Genomic DNA, 14,121 nt, shown 5'->3' with positions numbered 1-14,121 from the left:
TATTTGTCCGAGTCGTGTTAATTCACGGTTCAATCGATTCGATCGGTCTGTCCGAACCGATTTTCAGAACTTTGCTTTTAGAGCCAATCCTATTCCAATTTTTTTAGGGCTTAATTAGGGTATTTTTTTGTAATTTTAAGGTTGTGAGCTGAAATTATATTGAAGAATTTAGGGCCAACCCTAAAATCTTGGGCTCAATTGACACTACTATTTATATATGTATGAAATTCATGATATTATATATTTTATTTTATAGAATAACAGAGAATCACTATACACAAAAAATTATTAGTTCTTTTTTATTTGAGAAACAAATGTAGTCTGGGTCTTTTAGTTTTAAATATATCTTTAGCTTAAATTAAATGTATTATTTTATTATAACAAAAAAAATAAAAATATATGTTTTTCGGACTAAAAAATAAAAAGTCTTATAAACAAAAACGATAACCATTGTATTTAATGGGCCTAAATATTATCCCAATTGCCAAATCCAAATTCTCTATGTGAATGTAATGTACGATATATTGAATAGCAGTCGCACCAATGATGATGATGATGATGATTATTATTATTATTATTATTATTATTATTATTATTATTATTATTATTATTATTATTATTTTAGGCGTACTTAAGTTAGCAAGAATTTTGTGTAAATATAAATAAATTGGGATTAAAAAATATCTAGTTTGATAGGATATTTATAAAGGAGAGGATAATTTATTTATCACTCATAAATTTTTCAAAGACAAATAGTGGATTTTTTTTCTTATTGTTGGGGAAGTATTCCAACGTTAAGTGGTTGATGATCTGTAACTGATACTTAGAATAGTAGAGGAAAATAGTGAAGTATTCCCCAAGTCAGGTCGGGCATAGATTGTACTACTCGCACTCCAAGCAAGTTGGGTAGGCTGACCTGTATCTTCTTAAAGCATGCCTTAGTGGGTATCGGCTGCTCTTTTCAATTAGAGTAGGCTCAATTTTAGTAGACTAACTTATTTGGGTTATGACTTTTATTATTTGGGTCATAATATGAATAGTATTTGGATAAGTGATAAATAATCCTTTATCTAAGTGCATTTTTTCTAATGATAAATAATCCATCTAACGAAAAGTTATTGTAATTAGATGAAACCCCCTTTCTCCTAATTGGATAACCCTAAATACTAATGGGTCAGCAGATGGGAGATTGAAGAGAGCTGGATGTGGAGGCTTATTAAGGGATAGAAGAGGGAGTTGGATCGCATGCTTCTCCTTTTTCATTGGTGATTGCTCAGCATTTAAAGCTGAATTACGAGGAGTAATAACAAGATTGGAAATTGCCTAAACTATGGGAATTAGAAGACTGGTGGTGGAAAGTGACTCTCAAGCTACTATTTACATTATTAATGATCAGAAAGATATCAGCAACCATCCAAATGTCCTAGTCAAAAACATTAATCACTGAAAAAATAGAAACTAAAAAATACTTTTTCGTAAAAGTTTAGATCTTGATCAAGGCCTTTACTTTTGGAATACTATGGGCATGGTATAGTGTTTTTATAGTGTGGTGTGATGCGTGAGCATTTTATAACATTTTTCTAGTTGTTTTTATAGTGTTTTTAGTTAGATTTTATTAAGTTTTAGTATGTTTTAGTGCAAAATTCACCTTTGAATGCTACTTTAAGTTTTTGTGGTATTTTTATGATCTTAGGTGAATTTCGGATGAATTTGGCAGAGTCTTGTGCAGAGACAAAGAAAGGATAGCAGATGCTGTCAACTCTGACCTCCTTGCATTCCAACGAGCATACTTGAGCTACAGAGGTCCAATTGATACGGTCTCAACAGCGTTAGAAAGCTAACTTTCAGAGCTTTCCAACAATATATAATAGTCTATACTTTTCTTCTAGAATCACAGCCAAATCAGGTGCTAAACTCCAACTCTGGCGTTTAGCGCCCAAGAAGGAGTAACTCCCAGCGCTGAACGCCCAAACTGGCGTTCAACGCCAGCCAGGGAGCTAAAGCTAGAACGCACTCCTCCCCTATGGGCGTTCAACGCCCAGATTGGCGTTCAACGCCAGCAAGCAACCGAAGCATTCACCAAGTGAGCCCCCAAAGTGGATTTTAGCACTCCTTAGGCCTATCTTATCTTACTTTTGTAATTTTGAATTTAAAATAATATCTTTTAGGTTTAGCATTTACTATTTAAAGAGGAGATCACTTAGGTTTACATTCAGATCTTCTTTACTTTTAGAACTGTTTTCACTGTAAGTCATGAGCAACTAAACCTCCTGGTTAAAGTTAGGAGCTCTGTTATTTCTATGGATTAATATTATTACTTTTCTATTTTAATATATGTTTGGTTCCATTCGAAGGTGTGACTCGTTCTTAATACTAATGAAACTGGGTGGAACGGAAGTATGACCCTTTTTTTACATGAGTTCTTGTGATACTTGGCCAAGGTCATTCGAACTACAGCTTGAGAACACACCTCCTAGATGGCTAATCCACAACTCATTGGGGACATGGAAACATCTGTTCAGCCGGGTTCTGGGTGATTAGGGTCTTTGTGGTATAAACTAGACTACTGAACTTCATCCTCTGATTCGAAAGTAACTAACCTTGTCTGTGGCGTCTTAGTAGGATCAGACGAGATTAATCACTAAGGGATTAGGGTTAATCACTTACAGTTTGTCATGGAATAAATCATTCATTGTTAAAATAGTTAATAAGAAGTATTAATCCGAAAAGATAAACATCTCCGAGACCTTAACTTTATCTCCTATTTAATTGTTTTATGCGTTTTCAAACAACCATCATCTTTTACTATTTGCCTAAGTCCAACAAGATAGCTATTGCTTGCTCAATCCAACAATTTTTGTGAAATCGACCCTCACTCACCTGAGGTATTACTTGGACGACCCGATGCACTTGCCAGTGAAGTTGTGCGAATTCTAATTTTACACACCATGGTGCGGGAAAGAAGATGAGCGTCTTTGAGAGGGAAAAAACAAAGATGATATTCTTCTGTTTTCTAATTCTCCTCCCTTCCCCTTCCCCTCCACCTCTCCCTCCACTACTTTTTCCTTTTTCTTTTTTGGCTCTGAAGACCAACGTTTAGTTTAGATGAAATTTTAAAATCGGCCAATTTTTAATTAGCTTTGAACCAATTTTCAGAATATTGAGTAACTTCTTTTTTTTTTTTCTCTATAACGTTATTTTACCATTTTTTTTTCTTAGATTTGTGGTGATAAACTCAAATAAATCTATTAAGGTACCTAATTGCAGTTCGCAATAAGAGCCTAAGGACTTTCTTCAAACTAGCCTTTCATATCACCAAGATTTGGATTCCAAATTATTTCAATAACTATCTCCAATTTCAAATTTTCATTATAAGTTACTCCGCATTCCGCACAATAAAAACAGATCGATGCCTCGGTTTATTTCCTAAAATTAGAAACTCTAGAAGTCCAGCCTGCTCCAAAGGTAATAAATCCATTTTATTCACTTCTTGCAAATAGTGAAATACTTGGTTAATATACTTAGATGTAGTAAAAATTCAAGAGAGTGCAGGATACTACTCATGTAGGAGCAAGAAAAAATAATTCAGTCAATGCATTGAAGAATAAAAAAGTGCTCGGAAAATAGATGCGAGGATAACACAATTCAAGGCTTGATTTCATATTTTGCATAATGGTTGCGAAAACTAAAGGATATATAATATTAGGAATGTTAGCATTGAGGTATTTTACTATTTTTAAAGACCTCGGGCTTAGAGGATTGATTCCTTTAATAACCAAACAAAAATTAATTAGCTTTGAGGTAAAAAAAACCCAGAAGAATATTGCACCATCCTAAAGGAAAATTTGAACTATTCTTCGTCTAATTTTTTCTAACCTTATTTTTTTTCTTTGAAACTACAACCCATCCATCCTCTGCTTCACCTGCATCCTTTTTGAGAGGCTCATCATAAATCCGCATGTTACACGAACTCATGTTTGATTCAGATTTTGGAATGTCCACATCCATGTTTGAAGAAGTAGCTTGCCTAGCACTACTTTCACCATTTTTACCACTTTGGACATCATCATCTTCCTCATCCTCATCATCATCCTTATCATTCACAATCTATTTCAAAAAAAAAATCATAAGAAAAAAAATACTACTACTACAAAATTCAAGTAATGTGGATGAGCTTCCAGTTGTATCTTAGCAAAGATGTAACAAGAGAAAATGTTCACGTGTCAACCAACAACAAAACTTTTTTCATTATATGTGGGGTTGAGTACATGAACCAAAATGACACCATGATGCGCTATTATGAATCATGTCTGAACATTTAAGCTCATTTAGAAATTAGAAGTTATAGAATTAAAATATTAATGTTTCTCCTCCTATAATATGACCTAAATATAGTATGGGCAAAGCAAACTCATGCATCACATTCCCATCAAATAATATACTTTAACGTTGCTCCCTCCAAAATATCCAGTCATATAGGACAAGGAAAAGCCTAAATCAATCATATACATAAGTGTAAATGCAAATTTATAGAATAGCAATATAACACAATCAAGGTTCATACTCATTCCAAAATATTATGTTGTCATTTACCTGTGGCACTGCACGAGGATGCGCAGCTTGGTTAACAATGGCCTGCCTATAACGCTCAATGGTCACAAAGTTTCCTTCTAAGCATTCCTCGTGCATAACCATTAGATTTTCAGCTACCTACATTAGTTCGTAATAATAACATGAACATGAAAAAATGAGAATCACAAGAAAACACTGCAAATACTCAAATACATCACAAAGGAGTCATTAGCAGTGGCATACACGGCTTTAATTTCTTTTAAGTTTGAAGAAATGACCTTAGGACACAGTTCACATTAAGTTTAATCTATGCTGCAAATGAATATGGACACCAGAGCCCTACTTAACTGCTTCTTTTCAAATAAAATACATACAAAACAAAAGGTATATCAAGATTTTAAAATACAAAATAGAAACATATGACATGTACATGAAAATTGGTGACTAATGATATGTTCATTCCAAAAACTAAAGACTAAATAGACTACTATTAATTATGCCTATGATGGCCAAATATTAAGTTTTCAGTTTCCACCTATGAATAAAAAGACAGGGAAGACTGATGTGATCGAGGTGGTAAAAAAATGCAACCCTCTCCAAAGAGAGTTTCCTAAGATTCAAACCCTCAACCTTGTAGTTAAAGTTCAACTAACATTCAACCCACTTCCATTGAGCTTAACAAATTAGGTAACTTTATTTTCAAACACTGGTAAACTAACAATAACAACTACCATTTAACCCTTAATTATTGCAAACAAGCAACATGAGCAAAATTCAACAACAAATAATATGTATTAATCCAATAAAGAAAGCAAGATGCACCTCTTCAGTGCTGCCATCCTCAACCACTACATTGAGCGAAATCATCCCATCATAGAGTTTGTCCTCCAAGTCATCAATATAAAGCGGTTCTGCGAATCATTCAAAAAATAAAAATATTAAGAATCTAAAACAAAATAACAATAATTGAAGCAGTGTAATAGCAAGCAACCTCTGGATTGAGTGAACCAGGAGAGGATATCGGTGGCGAGGTTATCGGCCTTGAGGCGGGAGTCAGGGCCACCCCACTGGTTCTCGACGGCATCACGAAGAGCGGACCAACGCAACAAAACAAAGCCAATGCCTTCACTGAAAAGTGATAATGAGTTTCCTTGTAACCGTTTCGAACCCTCCATTCTTCTTCTCTTCTTTCTGGATGGAACCCTGCACACAAAAGGATCAAACAAGGAAGGAAGGCTGTGAACTGCCTGCTCCAAGAGAGGAAGAGCGTCGTCGTAAAAAGGCCACAAGTCTCCTCTTCAGTGCATCAAAATTAAACTTTTTTAATATAATTAAAGCAAGATTTTGAAAATTGAACTAATCGAACCGTTTTGGCTACTTTATCAAAGGTTGAAAGGTTCAACTAGAATCAACCGGAATAACTAGATTATAATAAAATAATATATGAAATCATAAACAGTTACACAAACACACAAATATATTCAAATGTAAATCAATAAAATACACAAAAAACAAAAATTCAAAAGCATTGCATTTGTCTCCTATTCTTAAAGCATAGGTACCCTTCACAATTTTAACACTTCCTACGTTGGTTGTTAGGTGCAAAACATGTCACTGTAGTTCTTTTATCAAAATAGCTAGGGAATAAGAGATGCATATTAGTATTCAAGGATAAAAAACTGAAAACCAAAACTCCATGAGCAGAGAAAATTAAGCAATTGCTTGAACATTGAGATACACAATAGTAAATAAAGGATGGGATTCAATGAAATTTTCAATTGTAATTATCAAATTTGGAAGAATGCTTTGCAATGCAAATAAAGATAATGGGTATTGAATAATAATATGCTTGCCTAAGAGCAAGAAAGTGATATATATGACAAAGTTGATGCCACTTTAATCCCTGATGGCCTTCTTACTTTCAAGAATTGCCTATCTTTAAACAAAGGCAAAAGATTATGATCACTCTTTAGTTTTAATGCTTAGTCATTGAGTCAACTTCTCATTCCCTCTAAGTTTCAATGATTCAATGACAATTATTAAACAGCAAACAAGTCAAAGCAATCACAAAATTTCAGTAATTACTAATTTTAGTTTAGATATTTACTCATTTTGTAACAAACAACAACAGCCAACAAATCAACGTCACAAAATCTCCAATACATCTAAAGAATAAAGATCAGTATATCAGTAATCACTTAAATTATTTCATACATATAGTCATAGTTCTGAATTAGTAGATTAACAAAAAGTCAGAAACTTATCACTAATTATGATAAACAAATTACATAACATAGGAAGACTTTCACATATACCAGTGTACTTGACTGGTACACTGGTATACAATAAATAATAGTCATCCAGATATTAATAAAAAATAGAAACAGTTGAGATGTTAGAGGAAATAACCGAAGTGCTTTTTAGAATATTTAGAACATGGTGTGTAATAGACCTGTCTTGTCGGTTGTACATAGATGTTGCAGGAAAATTTTGTGTCCCTCTTCTTGGTGGATTGTACTATTGTAGCGTACTAGCGTTGATGGCTTATAAATGGCTTTTGGTTCAGCTAGCTTAATTATATTAGGACTTAGGTCCAATGCTCTATTATGGATTTCTTTTTCTAAAAAAAATGAGCCTCAGTAAATAGGGATGCTATTTTGTCATTAGACTAGTGTAGTGGTTTAATTTAGATTTGTGATGAAATATATATATATATATATATATATATTAGTGTTTAAATTAAGAAAATAGTTAAAATATATATGTCTAATTAATTATTGTTTTCTACAGAATAGGTAAATAATTAATTATATAACCTATGTATTCTGTTGGGGTCATTATAAGTTTATAACATATTAGAACACTAATTAAAAAATTATCTATTCCTTTTAAACATACATAAGTATTAGTAAAAAATTATCTATTAATCCATCTTAATTTCACAATAAATATTATCTTTTATTCGTAATAATTGAACTACTTTTATCAATTGAAAAATACTGAATTTTTAACTTATTTTAATTATTTTTTTAATTTTTAAATTAAAAGCTTTAAATTCTTATCATTTTGGTTTTTTTAAATATATATTGAAATTGAACTTATTAAATATTAAGAAGATAAAAAATAAATTAAAATCCTTAATTTTCTTTTAGGTGTTCTCGTAACAATGTAATACAATACTGTTGTTTTATTTTATTAATTGTCTTTTGTATTACTATAGTGGATTCATTATTATTTTTAATTTTTATTTAAAAATATTAATAAACAAAACCTACAAAAATACTAGTTGAAAAATTCATTTTTGTAATAATCAAATTTTAACCAAGTCGTGTTAGTTACATGCACATACAAGTAAGTGTCTTCTTTCTTTTTTTCCATCCTCTTTCTCCCGTCTTTCTCTGCTTTTATCTCCTTTTGTTATTTTTTTATTATATCTTTATATAATTTAACTTAAAAACTAATTTGTTTAAATGAAATTTACTATTTTTTTAGAGAAATATACGAAAACACATAAATTATATTATGTCAATAATAAAACATATAAAAGAGAAGAAGAAAAAAGATAAAATATATATATATATATATATATATATATATTTGCATTATTTAAAATAACTTTTTGTTTATGAAACAAAATTTTGGTGTTTTTCTTTATTGTTATTCAACAAAATAATTATACAATTCAAAATTAATTTATTTTATATAACTAAAATTCTTGTGTTTTTTTATAAAAAAAAAAAACTTTGTACTTTTCTATTTTATTTTCTTTTCTTGTTTTATGTTTCTTGGCACTTTCTATATGGTAATATTTAATAGGTTTATTTTTTCACATGCTTTGAAATATCATTCGTTTATTCTTTTTTCATAATTAAATTAATAATACACTTTGAATAATTTTAGTTTTTTTCTTACTTAATATTATTTATATTTTTTAATAAAAATATAAAATTTTAAAATTAAATTGAGTTTGCTTTCCTGTATATATTATAACTTTTTAAAAATATATTAGTATTTAAAACCTTTTCTTTTTCATAAATATGATTTGGAATAAATTAACTTAGCACGACTCTACTATGTATACATAATGACTTGAGAATTTTATTAAAAATAATAGTATGTATAATTTTAATATTTAATAATATTCATCAATTACTATCAATATAAAAAAATACACATATATAACTAATTAAAGTTATGCCAAGTGGAGCTTCATTGTATGATTGGATTATATTATTCACAGCCTCCTTTCACTAGACTTGGCTTCAACAATTTTTTAACTTTGTGCTCATTGGTCAGCAGCCACTGGTCTTTTAAGCAAAACTCAAGGGATATTTATGGTAATTGATCGTACACAATATGACAAAAGTTTTAATTTTAACCGGACCATACTTGACATACCAGTATTACAATAAAGTGAATGGCACACTTGAAAGTTTTCCCATAACATAAACTTCTTATTAATTAGGATAAAATCAAATTCATGAATCATGAAGCAAAATTCAATGAAGAAATTGAGAAAGCAGTAAGACTTACAAGGGACGAGAAAGGGCAGCAACAAGAGGCGAATAGAGACGCAAGTGACAGAGATGCTGGTGGCAGCGTCGCGGGCGAAGACGCAGGAGTTGAAGGAGTTGAACCGATTAGCAGCACAGGAAGAGAGATAGAAAACAGAGCAACGATGCTGGCGGCAACGATGCTGGTGGCAACGAACTCTTGCAGTGTTGGAAGACAGAGATGGATGAGGAAGCAGAGAAGAAGAAGGTAGGCAGCAGCAGTAGCAAGTTCCAACATGACACCTACACATGAACTACAATCTCCAGCCCCCTTCCCTGTAAAAACAATGCTATATTTAGTGGCAAATGATAAGATTGGAAAAAACATTAAATATCTCATATGTCATATATGATATAGCCAAAGCTGACCCTTCACAGGTTTTGGTAGAATTTTAGAAACAAAGCACCAAGTAAAACAATGAATGACATGAATAATATTCCAATAAAATGATCTTCCTATATAGTATTTCATCATTAATCTTCCAATTGTCCTACTCCTATACATTGGCTTCAAATCATTATGATAGCAGGTAGTGATATCTTAATGTTTCACAGTTATAGATCAAAGAACTACATATTCCACTGTTTAAAGTGACTAATGTGTTAACAATTCAGCAAAACACAAACGCATAAAAGAAAATGAATTCCTTATTTATTAAAACACAACAGGGTAATTTGTGGCACCAAATGAATTCCTTATCGGCTTATGGCAACTACATCAACACACAAATCTTAAATCCAGCATTTAATTATATATAAAATGCAGTTAAATATTCCTTCTCTAACAATCAGAACCTAGAACCCTAAATCAGAAATAATACACATTCAGAAGCTACCCCCCCCCCCCCAAAAAAAAAAAATACAACAAACTGCATAAACAAATACAACAATCAGCAATTTCAAAAATACACTGAACATAGAACAGAGATTATTCAACCAGAAGCAGAAATTCAAATAAAATAAAATTATTAACAATTTCAAAAAATCAACAACAAATAAATGAACAATCAACAACAATCAGCAACAAATACATAATACAAAGAACAGAAATTATTCAAATTAATACCTGACTTGGAGGCTCCATATCTGGTGTTCGGCGCTGGGAGGTGCTGGGAGCGGCTGGCCCGGCGTTGCTGGGAGGGGCTGATCTGGCGTTGTTGGGAGGGGCCGGGTTCGCCGGTTCGGGGCTGCTGGGGGGGGTCGTCCGGCGCTGCTGCGAGGGTCTGGGAGGCGCTGGTTCGGCGGCGCTGGGAGGGGCTGGGGTAATGGGGTTTCTTTGAGACTTTGGCTGCGCTAGGGTTATCTGATGGGGATGGGAAATGCCTAGTGGGGTTGGGTTATCTAATGGTTGTTTAGGGGTTTTAGTTGACCGATTCGGTTCAGTTCGGTTAGGATTTTTACAGGCAGAATTGAAAACTGAACCGAACCATAAAAAAAACATGAAAACATGATTTTTCGGTTTTTTTGGTTTTTAATTTGTTCATTTCTCAATTTTTTCAGTTTGGTTGGTCGATTTTGTTTAGTTCCAATCGATTTTAAACACCCCTAGACAAGGGTACTTGCCTAACTTGGGGAATTGGAGTGAGTTCGAATGATTTAGAGTTTCTTTCTTTTTTTTTTTTGTTTTTTAAGATGTACTTTGGATAACGATTGGGTCGAAATTTGCCGGGCCACTTTACGTAACTCACTAAAAAGGATAATCGAATTAGAAATTTGTATGATCAAAAAACATTAGAAATTTGAGACTACTATAACAAAGTTGGGTTAATTAAGTAGTTAGCTTACTAGACCACTTAAGCAAGTGTCAAGGGTATGAATCTCGTTTGTCCTATATTTTGGATAATGTTTATTTTGCTTTGAACAATGTTAATTTCATTATTTTATTTTAAAAAACTTAATTGATGATTATGTTTATTAGATGTTTAGAATTATAAAGCTTTTAGTGTTTATGAATTTAGAAATTATAATTTTTTATCCTTAAAAATTATAAATTTATTAAAATATTTATGAAATTATATATTTTTTAATATTTAATTATTTAATAATTTTTTTCAAAAAAAAAATTGGCGACCTGCGAATCTGCCATTAGTGGCTGAGTTCGAAATTTAGGACCGCCAAATAATGGGCTTTTGAGGGCAGGTATGCCCGCCTGCCACCCCTAATGTAAACCACGTCATTTAAGGTTTTATAAAAAAAATTGTACGCTAAAAACCTTTTAAAAAAAATTTACAAACCAATTGAGCTGAACCTTTGCTAGTTCAATCGGTTTGCCAACTTTCCATCGATTCTAGCAATTTCTTGATCGATTCAATAAAAATTTATTTTCATAAGTGTCAAATTAACTAGAGGATCGATTTTCAGTTAACTCAATCAAAACTGACTAATCTTTAGAATTATACAAGTAGGGGTAGAAAAAGTGGGTCAAACTACCTAATGGGGCTCGTGGCTTGACTCATTTTAGGATCGGCTCAACTCAACTTGTATTATTAAACAGGCTAGGTTTGAGCTTTTTGAAAAGTTTATTGGTTAAAGCAGTCAGGTTATAAGTTTAAAAAAGTTTAAGAAGCTCATTGGATTGGCTCATCAAAATATTTTTTTATAAAATTAAATTATTTTTAGTTTGGACTTTTAACTATTTACTTATATAAAACAAAATTAAAAAAATTAATGATTAAAACTAATCAACATTTGTAACTTTTTTTTAAAGAAATTGTTTATGATTATGGACTATAAGTATGATCATGATATGTCACTAACAATTGATATATAAATGAATTATATTTTACAAATTATGAATTATAAATTTTAAAATATATTTAATGTCAATTTATATTTTTTAAATTTATTATTTTGAGTTATAATTAATGAAACAAATTTTTCAAATAGGTTCATGAACTTATCCGGCTTTTAAGTAGGCCAGACTCGAGCCTTAAAAAAAGTTTATAAAAGGTAATAGACCTAGACTTAGGCTATTTATTTGCAACGTAGGCCAAACTCATTTAAGTTGAAACTTGGGCCGGCTTGACCCATTTCCATCCCTAACAAAAAGAAAAAGTGGAGAATAAGTTGTGGTTGGAGTTGTGATTAGCATCATTGCTTGCTTTAGCCAAGTCTCAAATTTGGGTTTATTTATTATAAAGCAAAGATTTTTACTACTAAATCTAAGACCTTCCGTGCTAATTAAAATTGGTTTGTCAATTTTGTTATTTACTTTTAGAGTATAAGTCTGTTTTGTAAAAAAAAAAAAAAACAAGAACCTTTTGAGTTTTAATTAACGAGTTTTTGAAACAAATTTTATATAAAATTGGCAATTATTTCTCTTAATTGAATGGTAAAAATGATCATTTTACTTTTTTCTACTAAATTGGCTAGAACGATCCAATTTTTAAAATACTACAAGTTTAAAACACGTGCAATATACAGATAGCGTCCATGTATATATGAATATATTTAGTATTATGTATAGGTAATATACGAGTAAGAGAAGATAAAAAAATGATGAGATACCGAAAGTTTGTATGATGTATAATTAATTCTAATTAGAAAATAATGTAAAAATTTTGACACTATAAATTTATATCAAAATCAAACTTTTAAAATGTATCAATGCGAAAAGTAAAAGAAATAGCAGAAGCGGCATAACAATCAGGTGCAATAATTTAATCTAAAAAATTTATCTATAAACAACATTTAATGTATGAAACTATATTTTGTTGAAGAATGAATTTTTCATAGTGAGCGTGGAAGCTAACAAAAAAGGTGAATTATTCACCACGTATGAAGTATACTTTTGCATAATGTTCGTGAGAGAAGAGCTTGTCAATTCGTTCATCCACGATGACTGAAAATAAAGTAGTGGTGAATCTAGAATATCAAACTTTCACTGCTGCTGATTTTCACAAATTTGCTAAGATGATGGCTCAATTCTCCAAACGAGCACTACAAAACTAAGCTCATAAGACCCATTGAGCTGCTTTTACCTACATTCCAGTGAAATTCCAGGACTCTTATTCACAAGTCACAACTACTTCATTAACAACCCTAAATTATCACAGTTGGTCTAGATCCGTTTGGATTTTCCTAAAATCAAAGAATAAAATTAAATTTGTAGATGGCACTCTCTTAAAACCCAATAAAGATGATGACACTTATGAAGCATGGGATCGGTCCAATTTCTTTGTCTTGTCATGGTTGCATGGCTCACTGAGTTCTGAAATTCTGCAAAGCGTTCTTTGGTGTGGCATATGAGCTTTGGAAGGACCTAAAGCACAGGTTCTATGAGAATGATTTGTTTTGAATTGCTAAGTTGGAAGAAGATTTGTTCACCACAAAGTAAGATGAGATGTCTACCACCTCTATTACAAAAAATTGAAAGCTATTTGGGAAGAATTAGATGAATTTCGATCTATACCCACTTGTCTTTGTGAAAGCACTTGTAGTTGTGGTTTGGATATAATGCACCATTATAGACATCAGTCATATGTGATTCGATTTCTCAGAGGTCTTAATGACTAATATGTAAATGTACACTCTCAAATAATACTCGTGAAGTCTTCCAGATGTTACAATAGCTTTTTCTCTTCTTCTCTAACAAGAAAGACAACAAGTGCACAATATTGAGCCTAATTCTAATGCATTAGTAAATTCTGCTGCCATTAATGTTTTTGAGATAAAACCAAATGGTCAATAAAATTGTGAATTTTGAGCCACATCCTCTAATATTCCTGGTCAAGGAAGGAAGCGTAGTGTACGTGGAAGAGGCAACGAAAGAGGTGCATTCTGACTATGTTCATACTGTGGTAAAACAGGACATTTGGTAGACACTTGATACCATACACATGACTTTCCACCACACATGCAACAAAATCAAGTTAAGGCAGTGAATCACTTTATGACTTCTATTAATATTATCAATGTTATAGAGAATGAAGAAGCCAGCATCACTCCTTCTCCTAAAAAGGATAAGAACATCAATTTAGATAGCTTGTTTTCATCT

At 31.6% G+C, this 14,121-nt stretch overlaps 1 protein-coding gene across 2 annotated transcripts; it reads right to left on the bottom strand.

Annotated features, from left to right (window-relative positions):
* Window positions 1-3,636: 3,636 nt before the first annotated feature.
* On the bottom strand, window positions 3,637-10,492 carry LOC112743700 (uncharacterized). 2 transcript variants are annotated; one of them, XM_025792998.3, is made up of 6 exons: window positions 10,192-10,492; window positions 9,106-9,401; window positions 5,564-5,775; window positions 5,395-5,483; window positions 4,594-4,710; window positions 3,637-4,107 (listed from the first exon to the last, which is right to left on the bottom strand). In XM_025792998.3, exons 3-6 carry the CDS (start codon window positions 5,745-5,747, stop codon window positions 3,862-3,864), a joined length of 636 nt encoding a protein of 211 aa, XP_025648783.1. In that variant the 5' UTR covers window positions 5,748-5,775; window positions 9,106-9,401; window positions 10,192-10,492; the 3' UTR covers window positions 3,637-3,861. The 2 variants fall into 2 exon arrangements, with proteins under 2 accessions (XP_025648783.1, XP_072070605.1); XM_072214504.1 differs by having other exon boundaries at window positions 5,564-5,868; window positions 10,192-10,459.
* Between the last annotated feature and the right edge of the window lie 3,629 nt (window positions 10,493-14,121).

Source organism: Arachis hypogaea, chromosome 14, assembly GCF_003086295.3.
Source record: "Arachis hypogaea cultivar Tifrunner chromosome 14, arahy.Tifrunner.gnm2.J5K5, whole genome shotgun sequence".
NCBI lineage: Eukaryota > Viridiplantae > Streptophyta > Magnoliopsida > Fabales > Fabaceae > Arachis > Arachis hypogaea.
This window is presented reverse-complemented; position numbering and strand designations above follow the sequence as displayed.

Coding starts and splice junctions, on each gene's coding strand:
- LOC112743700 (XM_025792998.3), bottom strand. CDS start 5,747: ATGGAGGGTTCGAAACGGTTACAAGGAAACTCATTATCACTTTTCAGT. Junction 5,484..5,563: donor CTGGTTCACTCAATCCAGAG/GTTGCTTGCTAT, acceptor AATGATTCGCAG/AACCGCTTTATATTGATGAC. Junction 4,108..4,593: donor ATCCTCGTGCAGTGCCACAG/GTAAATGACAAC, acceptor TTTTTGAAATAG/ATTGTGAATGATAAGGATGA.